The sequence below is a fragment of the Ictidomys tridecemlineatus genome, chromosome 5 (assembly GCF_052094955.1).
Source record: "Ictidomys tridecemlineatus isolate mIctTri1 chromosome 5, mIctTri1.hap1, whole genome shotgun sequence".
NCBI classification, from domain to species: domain Eukaryota; kingdom Metazoa; phylum Chordata; class Mammalia; order Rodentia; family Sciuridae; genus Ictidomys; species Ictidomys tridecemlineatus.
Window position 1 is genome coordinate 11965039 of NC_135481.1, and position 22751 is coordinate 11987789.

General features: G+C 37.9%; 2 protein-coding genes across 13 annotated transcripts in view; one reads left to right on the plus strand and one right to left on the minus strand.

Annotated features, from left to right (window-relative positions):
• The window catches only part of Myo9a (myosin IXA), a 293301-nt gene that overhangs the window by 11384 nt on the left and 259166 nt on the right, over positions 1-22751 (plus strand). For 7 of the 10 annotated variants that reach the window (XM_021727978.3, XM_021727988.3, XM_021727985.3 and 4 more), the window contains exon 1: positions 21050-21513. The exons of 1 other annotated variant lie outside the window; for it this stretch is intronic. The gene's annotated coding sequence lies outside the window, so the exon portion shown is untranslated. Of the gene's footprint in view, positions 1-21048; positions 21514-22751 lie in introns of those variants that run through there. 2 more of the 10 variants (XM_040275557.2, XM_078049353.1) reach the window with 1 other exon arrangement.
• On the minus strand, positions 986-20922 carry Senp8 (SUMO peptidase family member, NEDD8 specific). Of its 3 annotated transcripts, XM_078049354.1 has the most exons (4): positions 20743-20922; positions 19227-19298; positions 6268-6382; positions 986-1928 (listed from the first exon to the last, which is right to left on the minus strand). In XM_078049354.1, the coding sequence occupies exon 4, from the start codon at positions 1890-1892 to the stop codon at positions 1254-1256; it is 639 nt and encodes a 212-aa protein (XP_077905480.1). In that variant the 5' UTR covers positions 1893-1928; positions 6268-6382; positions 19227-19298; positions 20743-20922; the 3' UTR covers positions 986-1253. The 3 variants fall into 3 exon arrangements, with proteins under 3 accessions (XP_077905480.1, XP_013213984.1, XP_005316808.1); XM_013358530.4 differs by lacking the exon at positions 19227-19298; XM_005316751.5 differs by lacking the exons at positions 6268-6382; positions 19227-19298.

Below are 22751 nucleotides of genomic sequence, written 5' to 3' on the forward strand. Positions count from 1 at the left end.
TGGGGCCATTAAGAGTTGGGGGCAGGGTTAGGCTAGGGAGGTAGTTGAAAGAAGTTTCATAGCTGAAGCTAATCTTTAGTTTGAGTCCCCTAGGTACTGCAATCTAATTCTCATGAGGAACAGAATTAATATGTGTATTCAACTCATCATCTGATTGTTAATTATTTGAAACAACTGAAAAAAACACATCCGTGGTTTTGGGTGAATAGTATTTCTTTTTGTTTTTGGTTCCCCATTTTAAAAATTACATTGTCTGCATTTTGAATTAAGTGTGTGGGCTGAGAAAGATCACTCTTCTTCCTATTTAGAAAACCAACTTTAAATTTCAGCCATAATAGTCCTGAAATTACCATGATATAACTGAAGACAGTTCTGTGAAATTAAGGATAGAGTAAAAACCATAGCTATCAAAAATCAAAAGTATTTATCTGAAATAACTGGTATCTTGGGGAGTTATCAGCTATAGTTTTAGAACCAAAGACCTTTGGACATAAGGAGAGAATGTGTGTATGACTAACAAGGCAAAGAAAAGCTGTTATCAATCTAGAGTGGCAAGTCTACTGAACAAACTAAAAGATCCACAACAGCCATTTATTTTAACAAAGATACTCAAGATTTCCCTTCTTAGAGCATTCCAGGGATCAGATGGAGCAAGATGGGCTACCATCATTTTTATCAAATATTTGCAAAGATTATGCTGATAGTCAGGAAAGTCTTTGCACAGTGAATGGAAGATATCACTGAGATGAAAAACTGATTCTCATACTATTAATTAAGTTAGGCCTTGATCTGTTTCCAACAAATGGAACTCTTTAATTATGTAGGCCATGCAACAAGTTTTTGGTTCTTCTATCATTCTCTTGCATTCCTCTACGTTTCATATATACTTGATTTGTTTTACAGATGACTGTTTTTCCTTTGGAATAAGCCTATGTGGATAAGAGAGACCAAGTGAATTAATTTTACACCAATAAAAACACAAGTCTTATTTGAACCTCATGTATATTAAATGTTAAGATTGTTTTAAGGTTTTGGTGCATAATTTCAAGACATTTTTACAGAATATATTGCTCTCAAGTCAGGGTTAATGTGAAACTTTCCACTAAGATAATGCAGAAGATGACATTCTTAAAAAAAAAAAATTAAGCTTCCTCTACCAGGCATCTTCCCTCAGGCACTGAGACTGGGGTCATTCAATAAATGGGGAAGGGCAGAAAGAGGAGACTTCTAAAGTCACAGATATTCTTCAATAGCTAATTTTTAGCAAGTCTGGCAATGAGATCTTTCCATTCTTTCCTCTTCTTTGTGATGTATGTAGGGGTAAGTAGCTGCAGTAGTGATTCTGGCTGTTGCCTAAAGAAGTTCTGACACAAAGCCTCAGTGTTACATATCACGTACATCCCACAGTCATAGCTGTTTTGTTGAGCAGGGGCTTTCTCTTCCACAAAGACCAGTTTGTCTCCTTTTCTGCCTAAGAAAGCCTCTAGTTTCTCTGCTACCTGCTTTGCATGAAATGAGTTGCTTCTGCTATGGGAATCATAATGAAAAAAGCTATTTTTATCTTGGAGATAAACTAACAAACTCCAGTGGGTTCCCCCTGCTGCCTCATTAGAGTTATCATTGATGGCTAAAAATACAACTTTCTTGTGGGGAAGGTCCAGGGGATGAAGGAACATGGCAATTTCTGATGGGTTGTTAGTACATTTGATGAACTGGGTGACTTCAGGGCTGATGAAGCAGACGTGGTCAGAGCAATCACAAAACTGACTGTTGGCAAAGTACTCAAAGGCAAATCCAATAATATGGTCATTGAGCCAGCTTGGAGGATCTAATAGTGAGACATCTGATTGCCGCAGAAGACTGTCCATATAACTCAAGACTACAGGGTCCATTTTGTACGGACCAGTGCTGCTCAGAAATTCCAGGAGCTGAAGGAGAGACAGAAGACAATATTTACTGTTGAAAATAAAGCCAGGATGTAAATAGTACCTACTTTTATAGGGTTACGGTAAACATAAAGTGTTTAGCAATAATGCCTGGCTAAGAGTAAACACTCAAGAAACTTTAGCTTATGTGTTGTATATGAACAATTAGAATTAAAACTTTGGCATTTTTCCATGCAGACAGGAAGTATGAAATTTTAATTTTGTATTTTAATGCAAATATTGGCAAACTTGGTTAAAATCCTAGCTAATCTTCTACCAAATACCAGAGCAGTGGCTCTTCAGTAAATATGCATGATACGAACAACAAATTAGTTGTTATATTAGTTATTATTTTTATGTGGTACTGAAGATCGAACCCAGTACCTCACATGTGTGAGGCAGGCACTTTACCACTGAGCTACAGTCCCAACTCCTTCTTTTAACTTTAGTTTTCTAAAGATGACTTTAGGGGCTGGGGTTATGGCTCAGTGGTGGAGTACCTGCCTAGCATGTGTGAGGCACTAGGTTTGATACTCAGCACCACATAAAAATAAATAAAGTGAAGATATTGTGTCCATCTACAACTAAAAAATTATTTTTAAAAAGATGACTTTAAAGGGCCTGAAGGAAAGATCACTAATTATCAAGGGAAACAGTTTTTATTTCAACATTACTTTTCAAGAGGTAAAATATTGCTTCTTCCTTCCATAATGGAAAGTAACAGTGGTTAGAGTTGTAGTTAAAAGGAACTGTAATTTCAAGAACAGAAAATAATGAGAGTAATGAAATTTATCCTTGATTCTGCCCAGCTATGAGCATAAGTGATATGTCTTTGCTCATTTCTCATCTTTAACCTCAGAGTCAGGATAAAGACTATGTAACACTTATAATGTAAGTTAGAAATTCTTTTTTTAAATATATTTTTTAGTTGTAGATGGACACAATACTTTTATTTTATTTTTTTTATTTTTATGAGTGCCTCACATTGTGAAGCAGGTGCTCTACCACTGAGCTACAATACCAACCCCTTCTTTTAACTTTTTGAAAGGTAAATACAACATGGGAATCAGGAGAACTGAGTCTAGCCCTAGTTTTACCATTGATTTCCTAGTATTATTTTGAGCAATTAAATGATTTTTTCCTTGTTTCTGTCATCAGTAAAAAGGGCATCTATTTGCCTTACACACCTCAGAGAGTTGTAGAAAAGGACAAAAAATTTACTTGATAGTACCAAAAGAGTTTAAAAAGCATACAAATAATATTTATATTATCAATTGGATGATATTAGTAAGGTACTCAGAAAATCCAGAGAGAAGTCCAAGCCAATCAAAGCAAATGAGGTTTGGGAATAAACATTTTTATATATCATCTTGTACAAATGATAGAAGGACTAACCTACAGCAAAAGCAAAAAGTCTGGTGGGATAAATATGCTTGATTCAAGTCAGGGAGAAAAAAAAAGGCAACAGGTCTGGTGAATGTAGAAGATGACATAACAGTTGAACCTACAGACTCAACAGAATTAACAGTTAACTGCTATGCATTGACCTGGCAACACAATATCTTCCCCACCCCCACATTTATTGGGGTATTTCAGTTGTACATTTTTTGGGGGGTACTGGAGTTGGAACTCAGAGGCAGTTGCTTAGTGCCTTGCTTTTGTTGAGGCTGGCTTTAAACTCATGATTATCCTGCCTCGGCTTCCCCAGCCACCGTGCCAGGCCAGTCATACATATTGATGGGATTTACTTTACATCATCACATCATCATATATGCACACAATATAACAATATAATTTGGCCAATTTCACTTCCCAACACATCCTCCCTTCCTCCCCACCTTCCAGTTTTTGGTCTCTCTCCTTTATGGATCTCCTTTTGACTTTTAAAGAAATCTGCCCCACTTTTATTTTCGCTTTTCCTCTCTAAGTTTCCACATGAGAGAAAACATATAACCATTAACCTTCTGAGTCTGACTCATTTTTCTTAACATGATGGTCTCTAGATCCGTCCATTTTCCTGCAAATGCAGTAATTTCATTTTTTAAAATGGCTGTGTATATATAACACATTTCTGCCCCCCATTCATCTGTTGATAAGACACCTAGACTAGGTTCCACAGTTTGGCTGTTGTGAATTGTGCTGCTATAAACATGTGTATGCATATATCACTGTAGTATGATGATCTTAATTCCTCAGGATAAATACTGAGGAGAGGTACAGCTGGGTCATATGGTAGTTCCATGCCAAGTCTTTTGAGGAACCTTCATACTGATTCCCATAATGGTTGTACTAATTTACAATCCCACCAAAAGTGTCAAAGTGTTTCTTTTTCTCCACATCCTCTTTAGCACTTATTATTTTTGTATTCTTGATGACTGCCATTCTAACTGGAGTGAGTTGAAATCTCAGTTTAGACTTGATTTTCATTTCCCTGTTAATGACAATGAACATTTTTTCATATATTTGTTGGTCATTTGTATTTCTTTTTTTGAGAAGTGTCTTTAATTAATTTCCCCATTTATTAATTAGGTTATTTGATTTTTTGGTATAAAGTTTTTTGAGCTCTTTATATATTCTAGATATTAATCCTATCAGAAGAGTAGTAGCAAAGATTTCCTCTCATTATGTAAGTTATCTTTTCAGATTCCTAATTGTTTCCTTTGCTATGCAGAAGCTTTTTAATTTGATGCTGTCCCATTTATTAACCCTTGGCATCATTTCCTGAGCTTTATGGGTGTGAATGAGAAAGTCATTGCCTGTGCCTAAATGCTGGAGTGTTGACCCTATGTTTTCGTCTAGGGGTTGCATAGTTTCTGGCCTAATTCTGAAGTGCTTAATACATTAAATTTTTTTAATATGTATTTTTTAGTGGTAAATGGACACAATACCTTTATTTCTATGTTTTTAAAAAATTTTTATGTAGTGCTGGGTATCGATCGAACCCGGTGCCTCATGCATGCTAAGCAAGCACTCTAACACTGAGCCACAACCCTGACCCCAAGTGTTTAACCAATTTTTAATTGATTTTTGTTCAGGGAGAGAGGTAAGGGTCTAGTTTCATTCTTGTACACATTGATAACCAGTTAGTTGTCCCAGCACCATTTGTTAAAAAGGCTATTTTTACTCCTATCTATGTTTTTGGCATCTTTTGTCAAAGATCAGATAACTGCATTTGTACCATACAAAGCATATTATAAGATAACAATAGTACTCCTGTAAAAGACAGGGCTAGAATTATGATGTCAATTTAATTAATTCTACCATTAGACCAGTTATTTTGCTATTTGGTTATACTATTATAACATGCAACTTTGTGACTATTATTTTTATGTAATCAAAACTATGCCAAAACCTTTATAAAAAATAAATATACACTTCAAGAAAAAAAATCTAGAGTAAATTAAGTAACTAAGGAGTATCAGGGCTGAAGTTGAGGCTCAAGAGGTAGCGCGCTCCCCTGGCATGCGTGGGGTGCTGGGTTCGATCCTAAGCACCATTTAAGATAAAATAAAGATGTTGTGTCCACCAAAAAAATAAATTAAAAAAAGGAGTATCATGTACACATGGTATATCATGATTTGAACTACTGCAGAAATAATATACAGCTGTTGATGAAAAATATGTATTTATACATAAATAAGATGGTATGAATTAAAATTTTCTTAAGAAGAAGGAATGAAAAAGGAATAACCAGAGCAGTGATATAAACTGGAGCTAGGAACAAAGTTAACGAGGCATAGAGCATATTTATCATGGGTGAGCCACAAATTTGGCTCTAAGGTTTTTGGCAACTAACCAGAGAGAGTTAAGTTAAACATTCACAATGTTCATGAGGTAAAAACAAGGCAATTGCATAGAAGAGGTAAAAGATTTCTTTGTATTAAGGTCAGATATTTTTTCTCATGGAATTTTTATAAAAGTCAACACAGTGTATCTTAACAAATATGTCCATAAATATGGGGCATGATGGCTGCAATAGTTTGGTAAGGTTTTTCTCACAATGATCCTTAATATCTAGTCTGACACCAAATGAGCAAATGGCAATTCAGTAAAAGCAATTTGGTGGAGATCAGGTACTCAGTTTACTGATATGTCTTAATCTAAGAGTATATTAATACAAAAGGAAATGTCTACATGTGGGTCAAGCAAGGCTTCTAGATACAGAACCCCACTCCCCATGCTTTCAATGAACACTGTATAGTATGAGTACCAGACTGCACAGCTTGGCAAATACCCAAGGACCTGTTCTCTATGCTGCTAGCTGAAATCAGATCTGCACCTTTATAGCCAGCTGGAGATAGGAGCTTACAAAGAGAAGAGAGCTTGAGTACAATCATCTCACCTTGGAGGGAGTGTCCACAGGCAGAGTGAATATTTTCAAAAACAATTTTTGTGGGCTGGGAGACAGCTCAGTGGTAGCGTTTGCCTATTGTGTGTGAGGAGGACCTGGGTTGGACCTCCAACACCACACACACACACACACACACACAAAAAAAAAAAAAAAAAAAAGAGTTTTGTTTTTGAGTTTTAAAACATCTAGCACACAAATAAAGGATTAATCAAAACTCTAATTCAATTTCATACAGCATGAATATAATAATTAAACTCCCAAGACACTAATGCAAAGAAAACTAAACTAGCCTTTGGCCAAACCCCTCTCAGCAAAGAACATGAGCTCTAAACATTTCATCTAAAGACTTGAATTTTAGATTCAGTTCTGTTACTCACTGGCTGTGTGATCATGAATAAACTACTGAATTTTCTCTTCTGTAAAGTGAAACTATTAATACACAATTTTTATCATAGGGTATTTGTCAATATAACGTAAAGAAACAAGTAATTAGGTTTTTAAAAAAATCCCACACAAACTATTTTTAGATGTCTATCATGTGATCAAGAAATTTATACTCCAGTACTCATAAACTGTATTTCATTTAACAAATATTTACTGAATGCTTCCCATGTGCTAGGGGCTAAAAGTACAGAATGAAATAGCCACAGTTCTAAAATTCACTGGGTTTAAACCTATTTTAAGGAACACATATTGCATACACAATTCTTTTAGTCTACACGTCTGAGCACCTAATATTAGGTGTTGTGGGTGATACAAAGATGGTTACAGTCAACAATGGAGGAAACCAGTAAGAGACACAAATAAAACATATGGAAACTTGGAAGGAAAAGTTAACTTCTGGCTAAGAGTTTTTTTTTTTTTTTTAAAGTGCCCAGTCTAGGAAAGGATTCAAGGAGAAAGTGGCATAAAAGTGGGCTCTTGAAGGGCAAGTGGAATTGGATGCATGGAGAAGGGCATTAAGGTGGTAGAGAACAAGGAAAGTGCCTCTAAGTGTGGAGAGAATCTTGAGTAGTCCAGTGTGGCTGAAATGAAGTGGGATTAGGTGGAATGTAGATAAGGGTGGAGTGTAAGTGAGGGTTAGAAGAAGATTATTAGAAGCTAAGAGATGCAGCACTCAATTTCATGTGAAGGAGTTTAGAATTAATACTGGAGGAAATAGGTGTTATTAATGGCTAAGTCAATGCTTTAGGAAGATTAAGAATTCAGTTATAATATATGGAATTAATCGATAGGGAGAGAAATTGAAGGCAGAGATCAATTAGATTTTTATTGAAAGTAAATGTTTGTTGGCTGCAGTGGAATTGATGGCTATAGTCAATCCTAGCAGCTAGGGAGGCTGAGGCAGGAGAATCACAAGTTCAAAGTGAGCCTCAGCAACTAAGCAAGCAAGGCCCTAAGTAACTTAGTAAGACCCTGTTAAAAAAAGAAAGTAAATGTGGGAGGTAATGACCTAAAAGAGGTAGTAGGAATGGAAAGGCAAGGAGGAAAAGATGCTACAGAGAATCAGTAAGATTTAATAGGTGATAAGAAGAAGGTGGATAAGAGAATTAAGAAATAGCCTGAGGGTTTCAGCTGGGGTGACTGGGAAGCTGATGATATCATTATTAGTGGGTTGGGATAGACAGGAACCTAAGAAAAGAAAATGGTTCTAAGAAAAGAACCATTTACATCCATCCCAGGAATACCTCCTTTCTATATCATGAGCATTGTTCATGGCATATCTGAGTTGCAATAAATGTAAGACATATAAATGTAACATTAGTAAAAGGGAGTCAGAATCTACAGATTAGGGGAAAAAGAGAGAAATGAGGCCTCCTAAAATTTACTTACTCTCTGTAACATTTCTACTCTTACTTTGGCTTTCTGCTTTCCTGTGTGTTCATGATAAATCTCTTTAGAATTAATAGACCTGTGTGTTTGGTATTAGTAGATGGTTAGACTGGAGGAGTAGCAAGAAAGATGACTGAATTGAGGAAGGGGGAGACAATGACTTCCTCATGAAGTTCTATTAGTAAAATCCTACAATTGTTTTGAGGCTAGGAAGCTTTGGGTCTAGGCTCTGACTTTGCTACTTGCTATCTATGCGACCCTGGGAAAATTTATCATTTTTCCAGGACTGTAAAATGAGGTAGTAAAAAAAACTTGTATAATATTGCCAGATGAACTAAAAATATGAGTGAAAACATTCAGCTATGTTGTCTGGTATATAATAGGCTCTTGTTTCCTTCCTTATTCCTTGTATTTGGAGTGGTAATGATGAGCCCTAAAAATCTTGAAAATAAAGCATTTGTCTCTTTATATAAAGCCACAAAGTCATCAAAGATAGATATCTGGCATGACTGTGCTCTTGTGCTTTATCTTTGATATAAGAGTGAATGCGGGGCTGGCAGAGTAGCTCAGTGGTAGAGGGTATGCTTAACATGCAGGAGGCCCTGAATTTAATCCCCAGCATTAGAAAGGGTGTGAGAGAGAGAGAGAGAGAGAGAGAGAGAGAGAGTGTGTGTGTGTGTGTGTGTGTGTGTGTGTGTGTGTGTGTGTGTGTGGCCAGCGGCGGAGTTGGGTAAAGAGGAAGAAGAGAAATGCTAACTCCAGAGAAAATTGCTCTCTCAACCTGAGAGTACAGCAATAATATTAATGTTATCCGTATACACAAACCCTGTGATTTACAAGGTTTAGTTTATTGTATCTTTCAACATCTGTAGCTAGATGAAGTTAATTTTAAGTTCAGAGTGTAGAACACTTCTCTAAACAGATTTAGTTTTAGTAGGAGAACTATTTCTTTCATATTAATCTCAAAATCTTTAAAATGTACACTACTTTAATATTTTGTTAAAAAGCAAGGTAATGAAATAAAAGAAACTAAAAGGGAAAATTAACAATTAAATAGGAGCCATTCTGATTACCTGCTGATATAATTAAGGGAAGAAGCTGCTAGTTCAGTAGGAAAAACATTAGGCTGGGAGCTTGAAGATCTGGGATTTAGTTCATATTTGCAATTAACCAGTGTTTGACTTTGAATAAAACAATTCATCTGAGTCTCAGGTTCATAATCTGTAAACTGAGGGGTTTGGATGGAATAAATATTGGTTCTAGCCAAGGAAACAGGATAATCATCTATGGGCATTTTAAAGAGCATATATGATCTTTATCTAGGAGTAGAGGGTTTTTGTTTTTTGTTTTTATTTTTGGTACCAGGGATTGAGCCCAGGAGTGCTTAACCAGTGACTCACAACTCCAGCCCTTTTTTATATTTTATTTAGAGACAGGGTCTCATTGAGTTGCTTAGGGCCTTGCTAAATTGCTGATGCTGGCTTGGAACTCACAATCCTCCTGCCTCAGCCTCCCTGGAGTCTAAGATAACAGGAATGCTCCTGCCTCAGCCTCCCTGGAGTCTAAGATAACAGGAATGCGCCATCACACCTAGTAATAGAGGATATTTTAAAGATGTTTCCAAATAATTCTATGATTTCTTCTTTTTTGGGGGAGGATACCAGGATTGAACTCAGGGGCACTCAACCACTGAGCCAAATCGCAGCCCTATTTTGTACTTTATTTAGAAATAGGGTCTTGCCATTGCTGAGGCTGACTTTGAACCAAGATCCTCCTGCCTTAGTTCCCAAGCCACTGGGATAATAGGTGTGCATCACTGCACCTGGCTAATTCTATGATTTCTAAAAGTGTCATCTAATTCTACATTCCACAACCCTTAAGTCTAAGCTTTCATCTTTGTCAATTTTTTTTTTTTCCTTTTAGCAGTACTGGGGTTTGAATCAGGGGACCCTACCACTGAGCTACATCCCTAGCCCTTTTTATTTTATTTTTGAGAAAGGGTCTTGTCAAGTTGCAGAGGCTGGCTTGAACTTGCAATCCTCCGCCTTCCCCTCCTGAGTTGCTGGACTATAGGCATGCACCACCAGCACGGCCTGCTGTCTTATTTTAAAAAAATCCTGAAGAATTCTAATTTTCTAGTCCAAGGATTAACAAATATAGCCTACAGGGCAAATTTGGGTCACTGACAGTTGTTTTGTAAATAAAGTTCTATTGGAAAAAAAAAATCATCATTTGTTTACCTATTGCCTTTGACTACTCTTGAGCCATCAGGACAAAGATGAGTAGCCTATAAAGTCTAAAATTTTTAATGCTTGGCTTCTTAGAGAAAAATTTTGCTGATTCCTATTCTATACTACTGTTATGCAACCTATTGTAAACTTCTAAGTTGAATTGCTTTTAAGATACTTCTGGGGGCTATTTGGGGGAGATTAAGTACCCTTTAACTAGAGAGGCTACTATTTCTTGCTGCTGCTACTTTTGGGGGGGTGGGGTACTAGGGATGCTTTACCACTGAACTACACCCCTAGTCCTTTTTTATTTTGAGACAGGGTCTCACTAAGTTGCTTAGGGCCTCACTAATTTGCTGGGGCTGCTCTTGAACTTGTTACTCTCTTGCCTCTGCCTCTCCAAGTTTCTGGGATTGCAGGCGTGGCTCACTGCGCTCAGCACTGTTATTTCAATCTGGAGTTTTATGAATAGAAATGTTAAAAATACTAATTACAGTGGATATAAAAAAACTACTTTGTAGATATATACATAAATATTTTGTAATATCAAAAATTTATCAGGGTCTTACATTAACAAGCATTTCATAAGGTCTACAACAGTTTTCATAACTCCTAGGGAAATCTGCTTGTTGGTTGTTGAATAAAGTAGTAAAATCCCGATAAGTCTATTTTACTGTAAAGCCCAACAGAAAACATACTGAAGGGTTGGGGGTATAGCTCAGTTGGTTGAGTGCTTGCCTCACATGCACAAGGCCCTGAGTTCAATCCCCAATACCAAAACAAACAAACAAACAAACAAACAAAAACATACTGAGAACTATAACCTTCATTCATTTTCCCCCATAATTATTCTCAAATGTCCCTTAAAAACACATGGAACAGCTTCATTTGGTATATTTTTATAAACACAGGGTACAGTGTTTCTACTCATTTTAAGTGAAGATTATAAAGGCTTTTAGTAGTTTCTAAATGTAATTCTTTTACTTCCTTGGTTATTGTTTCAAGTTATATCAAACTGCAAATGCTCACAAATGTGGTCTGTGCTTCTCTAAGTGGATGTGTGACTATGTGCTAGCAGATATCAACAAACCACCATCAAGAAATAGAATAACCACAGTGCATCTTCCTAGAGGTTAAATTTCACCAGTTTGAGGGGCCAAGGGCTAAACAACTTAATTATTGACAAAATATTTTAGTAATTTAAAACATTCTAATTATTAACATAAACATGCATCTATTGTAGAATAACATGCAAAATCAACATGAATTGAAAAAAAAATAAGAGATTCCCATAGAACTTCTGCACCTATGGCAGGTAATTTTCTCAATTCACTCTCTTCTGCTATCTTGGATACTTAGTGGAACAGTCCAATTTTTGTCCACAATTGATGTAATGTAAACCCCTAATTCTTAGGAATCAGATTCCTAATAATTAAATCAAGGCATGAGTACAAGCTTTTGCTTCTGCAGCTTAAATGTGTATGAAAAATATTTACTTAAGCAAATTTATTCAAAGTATATTTAGTGGTATCTTTTTAAAATTTTTTTTTGTAGATGGACACAATATCTTTATTTTTTTAATTTATTTTTATGTGGTGCTGAGGATCTAATCCAGGGCCTCACATGTATTAGACAAGTGCTCTACCACTAAACTACAACCCCAGCCCTATTCAGTAGTTTTATGGTTGCAATTTTGCATGTAACAATCAGCCTGGAAACAACCTAGAAAAATATAAACATCATCCTTGAGTTTTCTATTCTCTTCATACCTTTATCCAATTGATAACAAATCCTGTTGATTCTATAGCTAAAATGTTCTGAATTTGTCTAGTATATTCCATTTTTACCACTATTGGCTTAGTCAAATTGATCATTTCTTGTCTAACCTAGCCTAACAAGTCTCATCTCTACTCATTATCCAGGAAATTCTCCATATAGCTGTCAGAACAATTGTTTAAAATTTAAAGTTAGGTCATGTTTATCTCCAGCTTAAGACCTTGTATTAGCTCCCTACAATATGGCAGGGGAAGGAGGGGGAGCAAATTTCCTATTCTAGCTTACAAAACCCTATATACCCCATGTAACAAGCTGCTTTCCTAGTGTCATCTACCATTACTCTTCTTTATGGTCACACATAACCTAGTTACATCCATATTTTTATTCCTTAAACATGCTGTACCATACTTTTTCCCACCAGAGAGCTGGTATACTAGCTATGCCTGGAATTTCTAGTGTCTGCAACTTCTATTGGGTATATCTCAGTTTATTTTATTTTGTTTTTTATTTTAGAGAGGGGGTCTCACTAAGTTGCTAAGGCTAGTCTAGAACTGACTATCTTCCTGCCTCAGCCTCCTGAGTAGCTGGGATTACAGGCACACAGATCACTGCTCTTGGTTTTAGACCTGTTTTTTTTTTTTTTTTTGGCAGGGGGATTCTAGATCTGTTTAGATGCTACTTATTCACAGAGGTCTACTCTGGAGACCACCAGTTACTTCTCTATCACTCTAATTTCAATTCCTTGTACAGTATTTGTGACTAAATAGTTTAAAAAATATGTATGTATATGTATATATATTTGCTTGTTGAATATACTCTACCCCTTTCTCTTTTTCCCTCCCTCTCTAAAGCAAGAGTGAAAGCTCCATTAAAATAAGGGAACAAGGGACCTTGTCTGCCATTCTAACTCTAGGACCTGAATGCTTGTCAGGCACTTGTCAGTAAATAATTGTAGAGTAAATGAATAAATAATGGAGTATAGATCTCAATACTATGAATCAAATTCTAACAAATGTTTACATTTATAGAAATTTAGAAGTACAACAATCTTTACTATTCCTACAAATCTAACTATACTCTATATAAGAATTCTTCGTTTCTGTTAGGAGTTTGACTCACAATTAGCTGTGTGATATTGGGACAGAAATAGATAAATCAAGGAGCAATATAAAAACAAACCAATGTAGAAAAAAATCAAAACAAACCAATGCATATGTCAGAAATTTAAAATATGTTGGTGGAACCATTACAAATCAATGGGAGAAATTATGGATTGTTCCAGTGTTTTCAGTGAGTTCCACGGAACACTATGTTCTATAGCAGTGCTGTTCAATAGGACTTCCTGTGAAAATGGAAATGTTCTTTATCTGCAATGTTCAATACTGTAGTAATTAGCCACATGTGGCTACTGAGTACTTAAAAAGGTGATCAGTGTGACTGAGGAACCTAATTATTTTATTTAATTAAAATTAAAAATTTAAATAGCCACATGTGGACAGTTGCAATGGTGCATACTTGTAATACCAGCAACTCAGGAGGCTGAGGCAGGATCACAAGTTCAAGGCCAGCTTCAGAAACTTAGTGAGATCCTGTCTCAAAATAAAAAATAAAAATGACTAGGGACTTAGCTCAGTGGTAAAGCATCTCTGTTTTCAATCCCTAGTACCAAAATCAAACCATACCAAACCAAAACAAACCACATGTAACCAGTAGCTAGTATACTAGATAGCTCAGTAGCATAGATAAGAAAAAAAGAAAAAAGACTATATAGTTAAAAAAGTTGGAGAAATGCTAAATCCTAAAACTCTTTATTAGAGATTTATAATACACACAAGCACAATGGAGGCTAGGAAAAATTTGAGAATAAAAAGTTCATTTAACTGTTTTTAGTTTGATTTTTCCCACTTTTTTGACATGAAGTCGATTTAGTTGTTGTTGTTGGGTACCTATTGACACCTTGTCTGTGCACTGAAGTAGAGGATATACTTGCTTGGTTTTTAAATAAATGGCACTGTGATAACTTGTTAACCATTTGACTAAAAATAGTTAGAATTGTAGAATGCTGCTTTATATCAAATTATATTCTAGAAAGATGTGTGTTAAAAGGGAGAAATATGAGAAATATGAAACAGAGAAAACAGAAGCTAATGCATTCATATTACTGGTCAATAAACACATGAAAAGACACTCAATACCTTACTAGTAATCAACGAAATGAAAGTTAAAAAAAAATAGGTAATTCATGCAAGTTAAAACTAGAATTCCTTTTTCATCTAATCATCAAATTAGCAAAGATGAGAATACTACTAATAATTAGCATTGTTGAACCTAAGGAAAAATGAACACTCTCATTTTGACAGGAATGTAAACAAAAGCAATTTTGGGAGGGGGGGACCTGAGCATCAAACTCAGGGATTCTTTACCACTGAACTAATGATCTGAAGTCCTTTTTATTGTTTGAGATAGGGTCTTGCAAAATTGCTGAGAATGGACTTGAACTTGTGGTCATCCTTCCTCAGCCTCATGAGTTTCTGGAATTATAGGTGGGTGCAATTGCAAAAGCAAGCTTTTTGAAGGGTAATTGGACATTACATTTTAATTTCTTTTCCTGCTGTCTGAAGGACTGAACAACAGAGGTGCTTTGCCACTGGCTATGTCCTTGGACCTTTCGACTTCCTAATTTTAGACAGGGACTTTCTAAATTGCCAGGGATGGCCTCAAAATTGAGATCCTCTTGCCTCAGCTTCCAGAGTAATCAGGATTACAGGTATGTACTACCATGCCCAGCTGACGTTACCTTTTAATACTTAAGAAGTGTACATATGCAGGGATTATACTTTTAAGCATTTATCTTACGGGAAATGTTATACTTGTAAAAATAGCCACACCAATATTTACATCAGAAAAATTATAAACAACATGGAGTTAAAAAGATGACTGATATGTTTAAATAATGGGGTTCCTACATAATGAAAGTTTTTAACTATTAAAGTTGTAGATGTAAATTTATTGACACAGAAAAATGTTCATACTATGTTATGAAAAGGGCAGTTACATAAAATTTGTATATAATAAAAATATACACAAAATAAGAACAAAATCCATTAAAAACTTTCTTTTAAGAAATAGGATTAGGGGCTGGGGTTGTAGCTCAGAGGTACAGCGCTCGCCTATTATGTGCCCAACCAGAACTAAAAATAAATAGATAGGAAAAAAGAAAAAAAAAAGAAATAGAATTAATACTTTTTTGCTTCTTCCCCTTTTTCTGCAGTGCTGGGGATTGAACATCCCTTTCTTTTCCTCTTTGGTACTGGGAAATGAACCCAGGGGTGTTCCACCACTGAGCTACATCCCCAGCCCTTTTTCTTTTCTTTTCTCTTCCTCTTTCCTTTCTTCCTCCCTCCCTTCTTTCTTTCTTTCTTTCTTTCTTAGTTTTAGTTGTAGATGAACACAATACCTTTATTTTATTTATTTATTTTTATGTGGTGCTGAGGATTGAACCTAGTGCCTACACATGCTAGGCAAGCTTTCTACCACTAATCTTCACTCCCAGCACTTCCCAGTCCTTTTTGAGATAGGATCTCATTAAGTTGCCCAGGCTGGCCTTGAATTTGCCATCCTCCTGCCTTAGCCTCCTGTGTAGCTGGGATTACAAGTGTGGGTCACCACCCTCTTTCTTTTTAAAATGAACACATAAACAATACAACTATTTCCATTTGGGGGAGGGGAAATTATCTCCTTGTAGGTTTATGCTGACCTAAAATATGCCTGTTTCTTTAATTTACAAGTCTTACTTCTTCTTCTTCTTTTTTTTTTTTAGAGAGAGAGGGAGAGAGAGAATTTTAATATTTATTTTTTAGTATTTGGCGGACACAACACCTTTGTATATGGTACTGAGGATTGAACCCGGGCCGCACGCATGCCAGGTGAGCACACTATCACTTGAGCCACATCCTCAGCCCTACAAGTCTTACTTCTATCCTTTGGAAAAAACAAAGTCTATCTTTTCCATAATCTGCAAACACAATTTAAATATAATTTGCTGTTTACAAAACATAAAAAAAATCATGCCCAACTTTTTTGTTGTAGAGGGACACAACACCTTTATTTATTTATTTGTATGTGGTGTTGAGAATAGATTCTAGTGCCTCACACATGCTAGGCAAGTACTCTACCACTGAGCTATACAACCTCAGCCCTACATCCAACTATTTTTTTTAAAATGTTTATTTAGTTGTAGATGAACACACAGTATCTTATTTTTATGTGGTGCTGAGGACTGAACCCAGTGCCTCACAAGAGGCAAGCACTTTACCACTGAGCTACAGCCTCAGCCCCCACTATGTCCAAGTTTTAATGTATGATTCTATTTGAACTTTCACAAAAAGAATCACATTCAAGACCAAATGTGTTTTTCATGGCAGCATAAACAGAAATATTTCAGGAAGGAAGTTCAAGCCTTGTTTTGGGGCTTTAATTTCCCCCAATTAAATACTTCCTTTTAGTGCTAAGCCTAAACCACTGGAAATTTGTATAATGTGACATGTAAAAATTAACATCAAGATTTATATTACCCTCTTGAGTGCAGAGATTAGATTTTATTCATCCTTATATTTTCAGTGTCTGATAAACTAGAGGAGTTTTAATAGGTGAATATTTTTCTTGAGCAGAATAGAGAAATGAAATTCTACTTTGAAAAACTCCTAAAAACATGCAATTGTTACAAACATAGGAAATGTTATTTATTTTAGGCCTTATAAATTAAAATGACATTTCTTTTTTTTTTCTTTTTGTACTGGGGATTGGACTCAGGGGGCACTTAACCACGGAGCCACATCCCTAGTTCTCTTTTGTATTTTATTTAGAGACAGGGTCTCAAGTGAGTTGCTTAGGGCTTCACTAAGTTATTGAGGCAGACCTGGAACTTGCAGTCCTCCGGCCTCAGCCTCCTAAGGCACTGGGATTATAGGTGTGCGCCAGCTTCTAAGTAATAAAAAATTCTTAAAAAGTTTTCTAAGTTTCAAGGACTACTGCTGTTATCAGCAATAATCTTGATTTTTTTTTTTTCAGTCTGTATTGAACCACATTACTACCCAATTGCTTCCAATCATGTATTGGATAGAAAGTCAAAATAGGTTAGTTGTGTTGAAGGAGGTGGCCTCTTAGGGAATCTGGTTCTGAAAGTTAAAAACTTTCTTCTTTTGGATTAGTAATATTCAACCCCCAAATTCAATTTTTTTGGATAATGTGATTATACAAATAATTTGGGTACTAGTAGGGATCTGAGCAGTAAATTTTTAATATAGTCTAGAATTGATCAGTTTTGAAAGAGATTATCTGGGCCTTGAGGACTTTCCTTTTTGATTGTCAGTGAGGTTTACTTACCCAAAAGGTTTAAAGGATTGTTAAGGAGAGAGGAGTCCTGGACTTAAAAAATCAGAAATGATGGGCTGGGGCTGTAGGTCAGTGGTAGAGCACTTGCCTAGCACCTCTGAGGCCCTGAGTTCGATCCTCAGCACCATGCAAAAATAAATAGAAAAAAGGTGTTGCGCCAAAAAAAAAAAAAAAAAAAAAAGAAAAGAAAGAAATCATAAATGAAAGCTTCATACAGGTATAGATGAAATTTGATTAGTGAAGACCTTACTAACATTTTTGAACCTATATGTGCGGTAAGGCCGCTGCTTTACAGTGCTAACAATTCACTTATAATACTAGGGTGGGCTTGCCTTGACCATAAAAAATGCTAGTTGACCCCACACTGGGGTGTGTATCATCATTAAAAGGTATGTAATTTTATCCAATATATGTTTCTTTAGACTGGTCATCCCACTGAGAAATAATTCATCAGTCTCTTTAGCAATTATTTCAAGATTTGATCTCTTACAAAATGAATTAATTTATGGGTTTAGTCTCTTCATTCCCTTCTTTTGGCAATTAACCAAGACATTGTTTTATTATAATTTTTTAAATAGAACTCTAGTCACATTATTCTTCAAAATTGTAACATTTTTCTACTATCTATCAAATTAAGTAAAACAGCTTGACATTCAGTGATTTCCTCAAAAAATTGCCTGATTTTTTTTTTCTGGTATTTTTCCTATATACTATATACTTGTTTCTATATACTATAGGAACAAGATCATTTCTCCTGTAGGTTCTGGTTATTAGGCAATAGTGGGTTAGTACTAAGTGGGTTGTTGTCCCAGAAGAAGGAACAAAAGAAAACCAGCTCCCCATCCTCACTTCAACAGAGATGATGGGATGGGAAGTAAACACTGCACTACCATGTTTCTGAAACAGATCTGTCATGCTGTTGTCATGTAAAATTATTACACTTGGTTATCTTAAAACCAGGATCTATAGACCAGGATGTGCTAGAATTTCAGACTTCTATGAACTTGGTCTAGGGAAAAAAAAAGGCATATTCATTTTTAATTTTCTTCAATAAGTACAGGCAATAAATTAGAGTAGTATTAACAGTTTCTATGTCTTTGTCTCAAAATTTAACTTATATTCATCACTACTTTGAATTATATAATTAGGCCTGCTGCTGGATGATATTTAATGCACAGAGAAGTGCATGTGTAACTATACCACACATTTAAAAAATATTTTGAAGACTTTCAAAAACATTGATTTTTCTCTTTATGTATTTTACTTTATACATCTAAAAGCATTTTTGAAAAAATATTTATTTTTTGGTTGTAGTGGACACAAAACTTTTATTTTATTTATTTATTTTTATGTAGTGCTGAGGATCAAACCCAGGGCCTTGCACTCTACTGCTGAGCTACAACCCCAGCCCCTTAAAAGCATTTTTGAGGTCTATTCCCAGATCAGATGGCCAAAGAGACCCAGACAGTAAAAGAGGTTAGGCACCTTTGTATTTATAACTATTAATTGCTTATATTATCTAAACTCTTGGGCATGGAATTCACAGCTCATAATCTGTTAACCCACTTTATCATCTTCGTCTCTTCCCTACCTCTACTCTCTATACTATGCTCTAGCCATATTAGACAACATCAATGCTTCTTATCTGGTGGCAGAGAGACAAGTTTTTGGTAGACAATACTAGCTAATAGAGAGCCATCATGCTGTTTTGGGCTTTACCTTTTAGAGCTTTTCTTTGCCAAGTGCATTTTTCTTTGTCCAACGGTCTGTTTCCCCTAATACTTGGTGATCCTAATAGGGTTATATTTTAAATATCAAATCTTGTTCCTAACTTAAACGATTAATAATAGTAGACACCCCTCTAAATTTGCAAGGCACCAGGTGAGTGGATGTTGGTCAACCCCAGAATCTGGTAAATTGGCTTAACTCTGATGCAAGAAAGGGAAAGAAAAGACAGCAGTAAGTGGGGCAGACTTCACTGAAGATTGAGGGATGGAACTCTGATGAGAGGAAAGGCAGGCATAGATCTGCTCAGTTCCCAGAGCAGTTATTCAAAACTTTCAGCACTCTGCTCAACCCTCTCATTCTATTCTCAACTCTGTTGTCAAATGACCCCCATCTTCATGTTACAGAGCCAACTCCACCAATTTCCTACCCTTCTCTACCTCTCATTTTCTCTTCTCTAGTTTGATGGACGGCAATCCTCAATATTAGTCATCTGGGGAGGGTTAAAAAAATTCTGATTGCTGGCCCTTACAGTTTAATTGGTCTAGAGTGGGGCAACTTAAAAAAAAAAAAAAGCTTTCCAGGTGGTTCTAAAGAGTACATAAGGTTTTTGGCTGGGGTTGTGGCTCAGAGGTAGAGCGCTTGCCTCACATGTGTGTGAGACACTGGGTTCCATTCTCAGCTTCGCATATAAATAAGTGAATAAAATAAATGTTCATTAGCAACTAAAAAAATACATAAAAGAAAAAAGTACACAAGGTTTAGTTCACTAGGTTTCTTGATACATTAGTCTTCTTCATCCTTTAATTGTTTATGGCTCAATGGTACACTTTAATTCTTAAAAAAAAATCTCATCTTTAAAGAAAACATTATTGGGGCCCACATTATGGTTCCTAATTTCTCTCCTTTAAGATAAATCTTATAAAAGGGGTAGTTTAAAAGGAAATCTACACCAATATGGTTTTCACCAATTATATTCTAATCCCCTTTTACTCTTCCAGGCCTGTCACGTGTTTTGTAACCATCAAACTTTCCACTTGTACCCCCCCCCCCATTTCTTTTACAAGCTACTGCTCATTAGTCTTTTAACACAGTACTTTGAGTCACCCAAAGGTCACCTGGGAAAAGTCCTCCTCTATAAACAGGGGTCTATCGTCTGTGCTCAGACAGCATCCTGTATAATTTTACTGTGCTACCATTGTGGAATCATCGTCTGCAGTTCAAAGAGCTGAGTATTTCTTTCGCGTCCGACTTTGGAACTTAAAGCATGGAAAACACTGAAAGAAAAGTCTGAGGAATGAATGGAAAGGAACCGCAGGAAAGGGAGGCTGGAGGCGGGGACAAATGGGGGAGGGGGCGTGCCTGTGTTGGGGGCGGAGGCTATGACGGGCGGCGTTGAGAATCTAGCGGGAGCACAGAAGGGGGGGGATACACTAGTTTGGGGGGAGGACAAAGCAATCCACAACCGGGACAAGCTCAGACAAACCGAAGTGGGAAGCAGGTTTCTTACCTGCCTCAGGCTTCACCACCCCAACCAGCCTTCAAGCGCCTCAGTATTGACCGGAAAGCGAGAGCTAAGGTCGCAAACCCAGAGTTTCTTTCCCCACCCTTGCGACATTCCTCTCTAGTGGAGGGAGAATGTAACTGAGTTCCTAGTCCTGCCGTAAGGTGAGGAAGAAAAATCTAGGCGTGGCTTCCCGGGGCGGAGGACATAGGGCGTGTCTGCGCAAGCGCAGTTGTGCGTTCTGGCGTCGTCACGTGCGGGGGCGGGGCCCGGCGGAGCCGGCCCAGGCTGGCAGTAGGGGGCGTGGGAGTTAAGTGCGCGCGCGCCTGTTCTCCTGCAGCCGAGGAGTCGCGCGGGGCGGGGCCGCGTGCGCGGGGTCGGGGGCGCGCGGGCCGAAACGGACTAGGGACGCGGCGGCGGTTGGTGGTGGCCTTAGGAGAGTCTTGCCCGGATTGTGAGAGGCGGCGGTGGAAGCACTCTCCGCACCAGCAGAGGCAGCGACCCCGACTGAGGCGGCGGGCCAACGCGTGCTCTCTGGGCGGGGTGCGGCGGGGGATGTGCCTGCCCCGGCCGGGCGGAGTCTCTCTGACAGGGCGGGGGATGCGCGGCGGCCGCTCGCCCGGACCTTGAGGCAGTGGGCCCACCCTCACGCAACGGTCCGACCCTCGGTAGCCTTGGCTCCTGCTGCCTTCTTTGGCCAGACCCTGGGGCAGAGGGTGGGAGGCAGCTTCCGCCCAGGAGGAGGGAGTTGTGGTGGCCACCGCGGCGCAGCCCGAGGTAAGACCCGCCCCAGCGGCCCTGCCGCCGAGCCCGGCCCACGTCCCAGTCTCGCTCTTTGGCTCCCGCTGGGCCGCCCCGCCCCAGCGGAGACGCCCCACGAACGGGTCTGCCTCGGAGCCTTATTGACTCCTGATCTGGGCCGGGATTCTCCAGAGACCCAACCCCTCGTATCTTCCATAGGGTAGACCTCGGTTGGTTTTCCAGCCTCAGCTGCAATTCTGTCACCATTCCCCGTCCGCGCCTACCCGGTCAGAACCCCCTCAGACTTCCAGGACTCAATATTGAGTCTCCAGACTTCATTATGCGGGACCCGATCGTAGTGCCCGAGACACGGCCACTTCCTAACCAATTGCGACCCCCAGCTCACAGGTTTCCCAGATAGGTCGCTGCCCCCGCCTTCACTTTTTAATAGGACTCTCCCATCCCCTCCGCCCAGTTGGCGTACTGTCTAGCCACCTAGCACGTCCCCTACCCATCGGGGCTTTTGGACAGCTTGTGTTGGGATGCTCTCACCTCCACTAGATTAGGGTCAGCCCCTCTAGACACCATCACAGCTTTGGGTCTCCTTTATCCGCTGTTATAGTGTCTCCCAAACCTTATCTTTCTGTTTGCGATCCTTTTTTTTTGATTGAAAATGCTTTGCCTCCAAATCCTGATTTAGTCTAGAATATTCCCCCAGTGAGACTAAGGGGACCGAAGTGAAACCCATGTTTGGAGGGTTTGTTCTCGCCACTGAAAGTGGAGGGAAAGGAAAAATTATCTATCGAAGCACAGGACATGCTGTGTGTGCCATTATAAGGTCGTACACCCTGCTCCTCATATTATTTCGTAGAACTAAAGAATTAGTATAGATCTGAGACTTTATGGGCTTCTATAAGGATTAAGTCTTATTACACCAATGAATGTATTTTTTCCATGTATCATCTACATTACCTCCTTGTAGATTTCTACAGATATTTTATACTAGTTTTGAAAGATATTAGGGGACTTTTAAAAAAATTTTTCTGTTTTTGAATTGGTTGGGAAAATATTTCTATCCGTCCTTAATCCCTGAAAACTTTAGTATCATACTAATAATAATTTTCTTCTACCTAGCATTGCTGTCTTCTCTAAGGAGCAAGTACAAAAGTCATGCAATGAGACTGGGGATATAGCTCAGTGGTAGAGCGCTTCTAGTATGTGTGAGGCACTGGGTTGGATTCTCAGCACCACATATAAATAAATAAAGACCTATC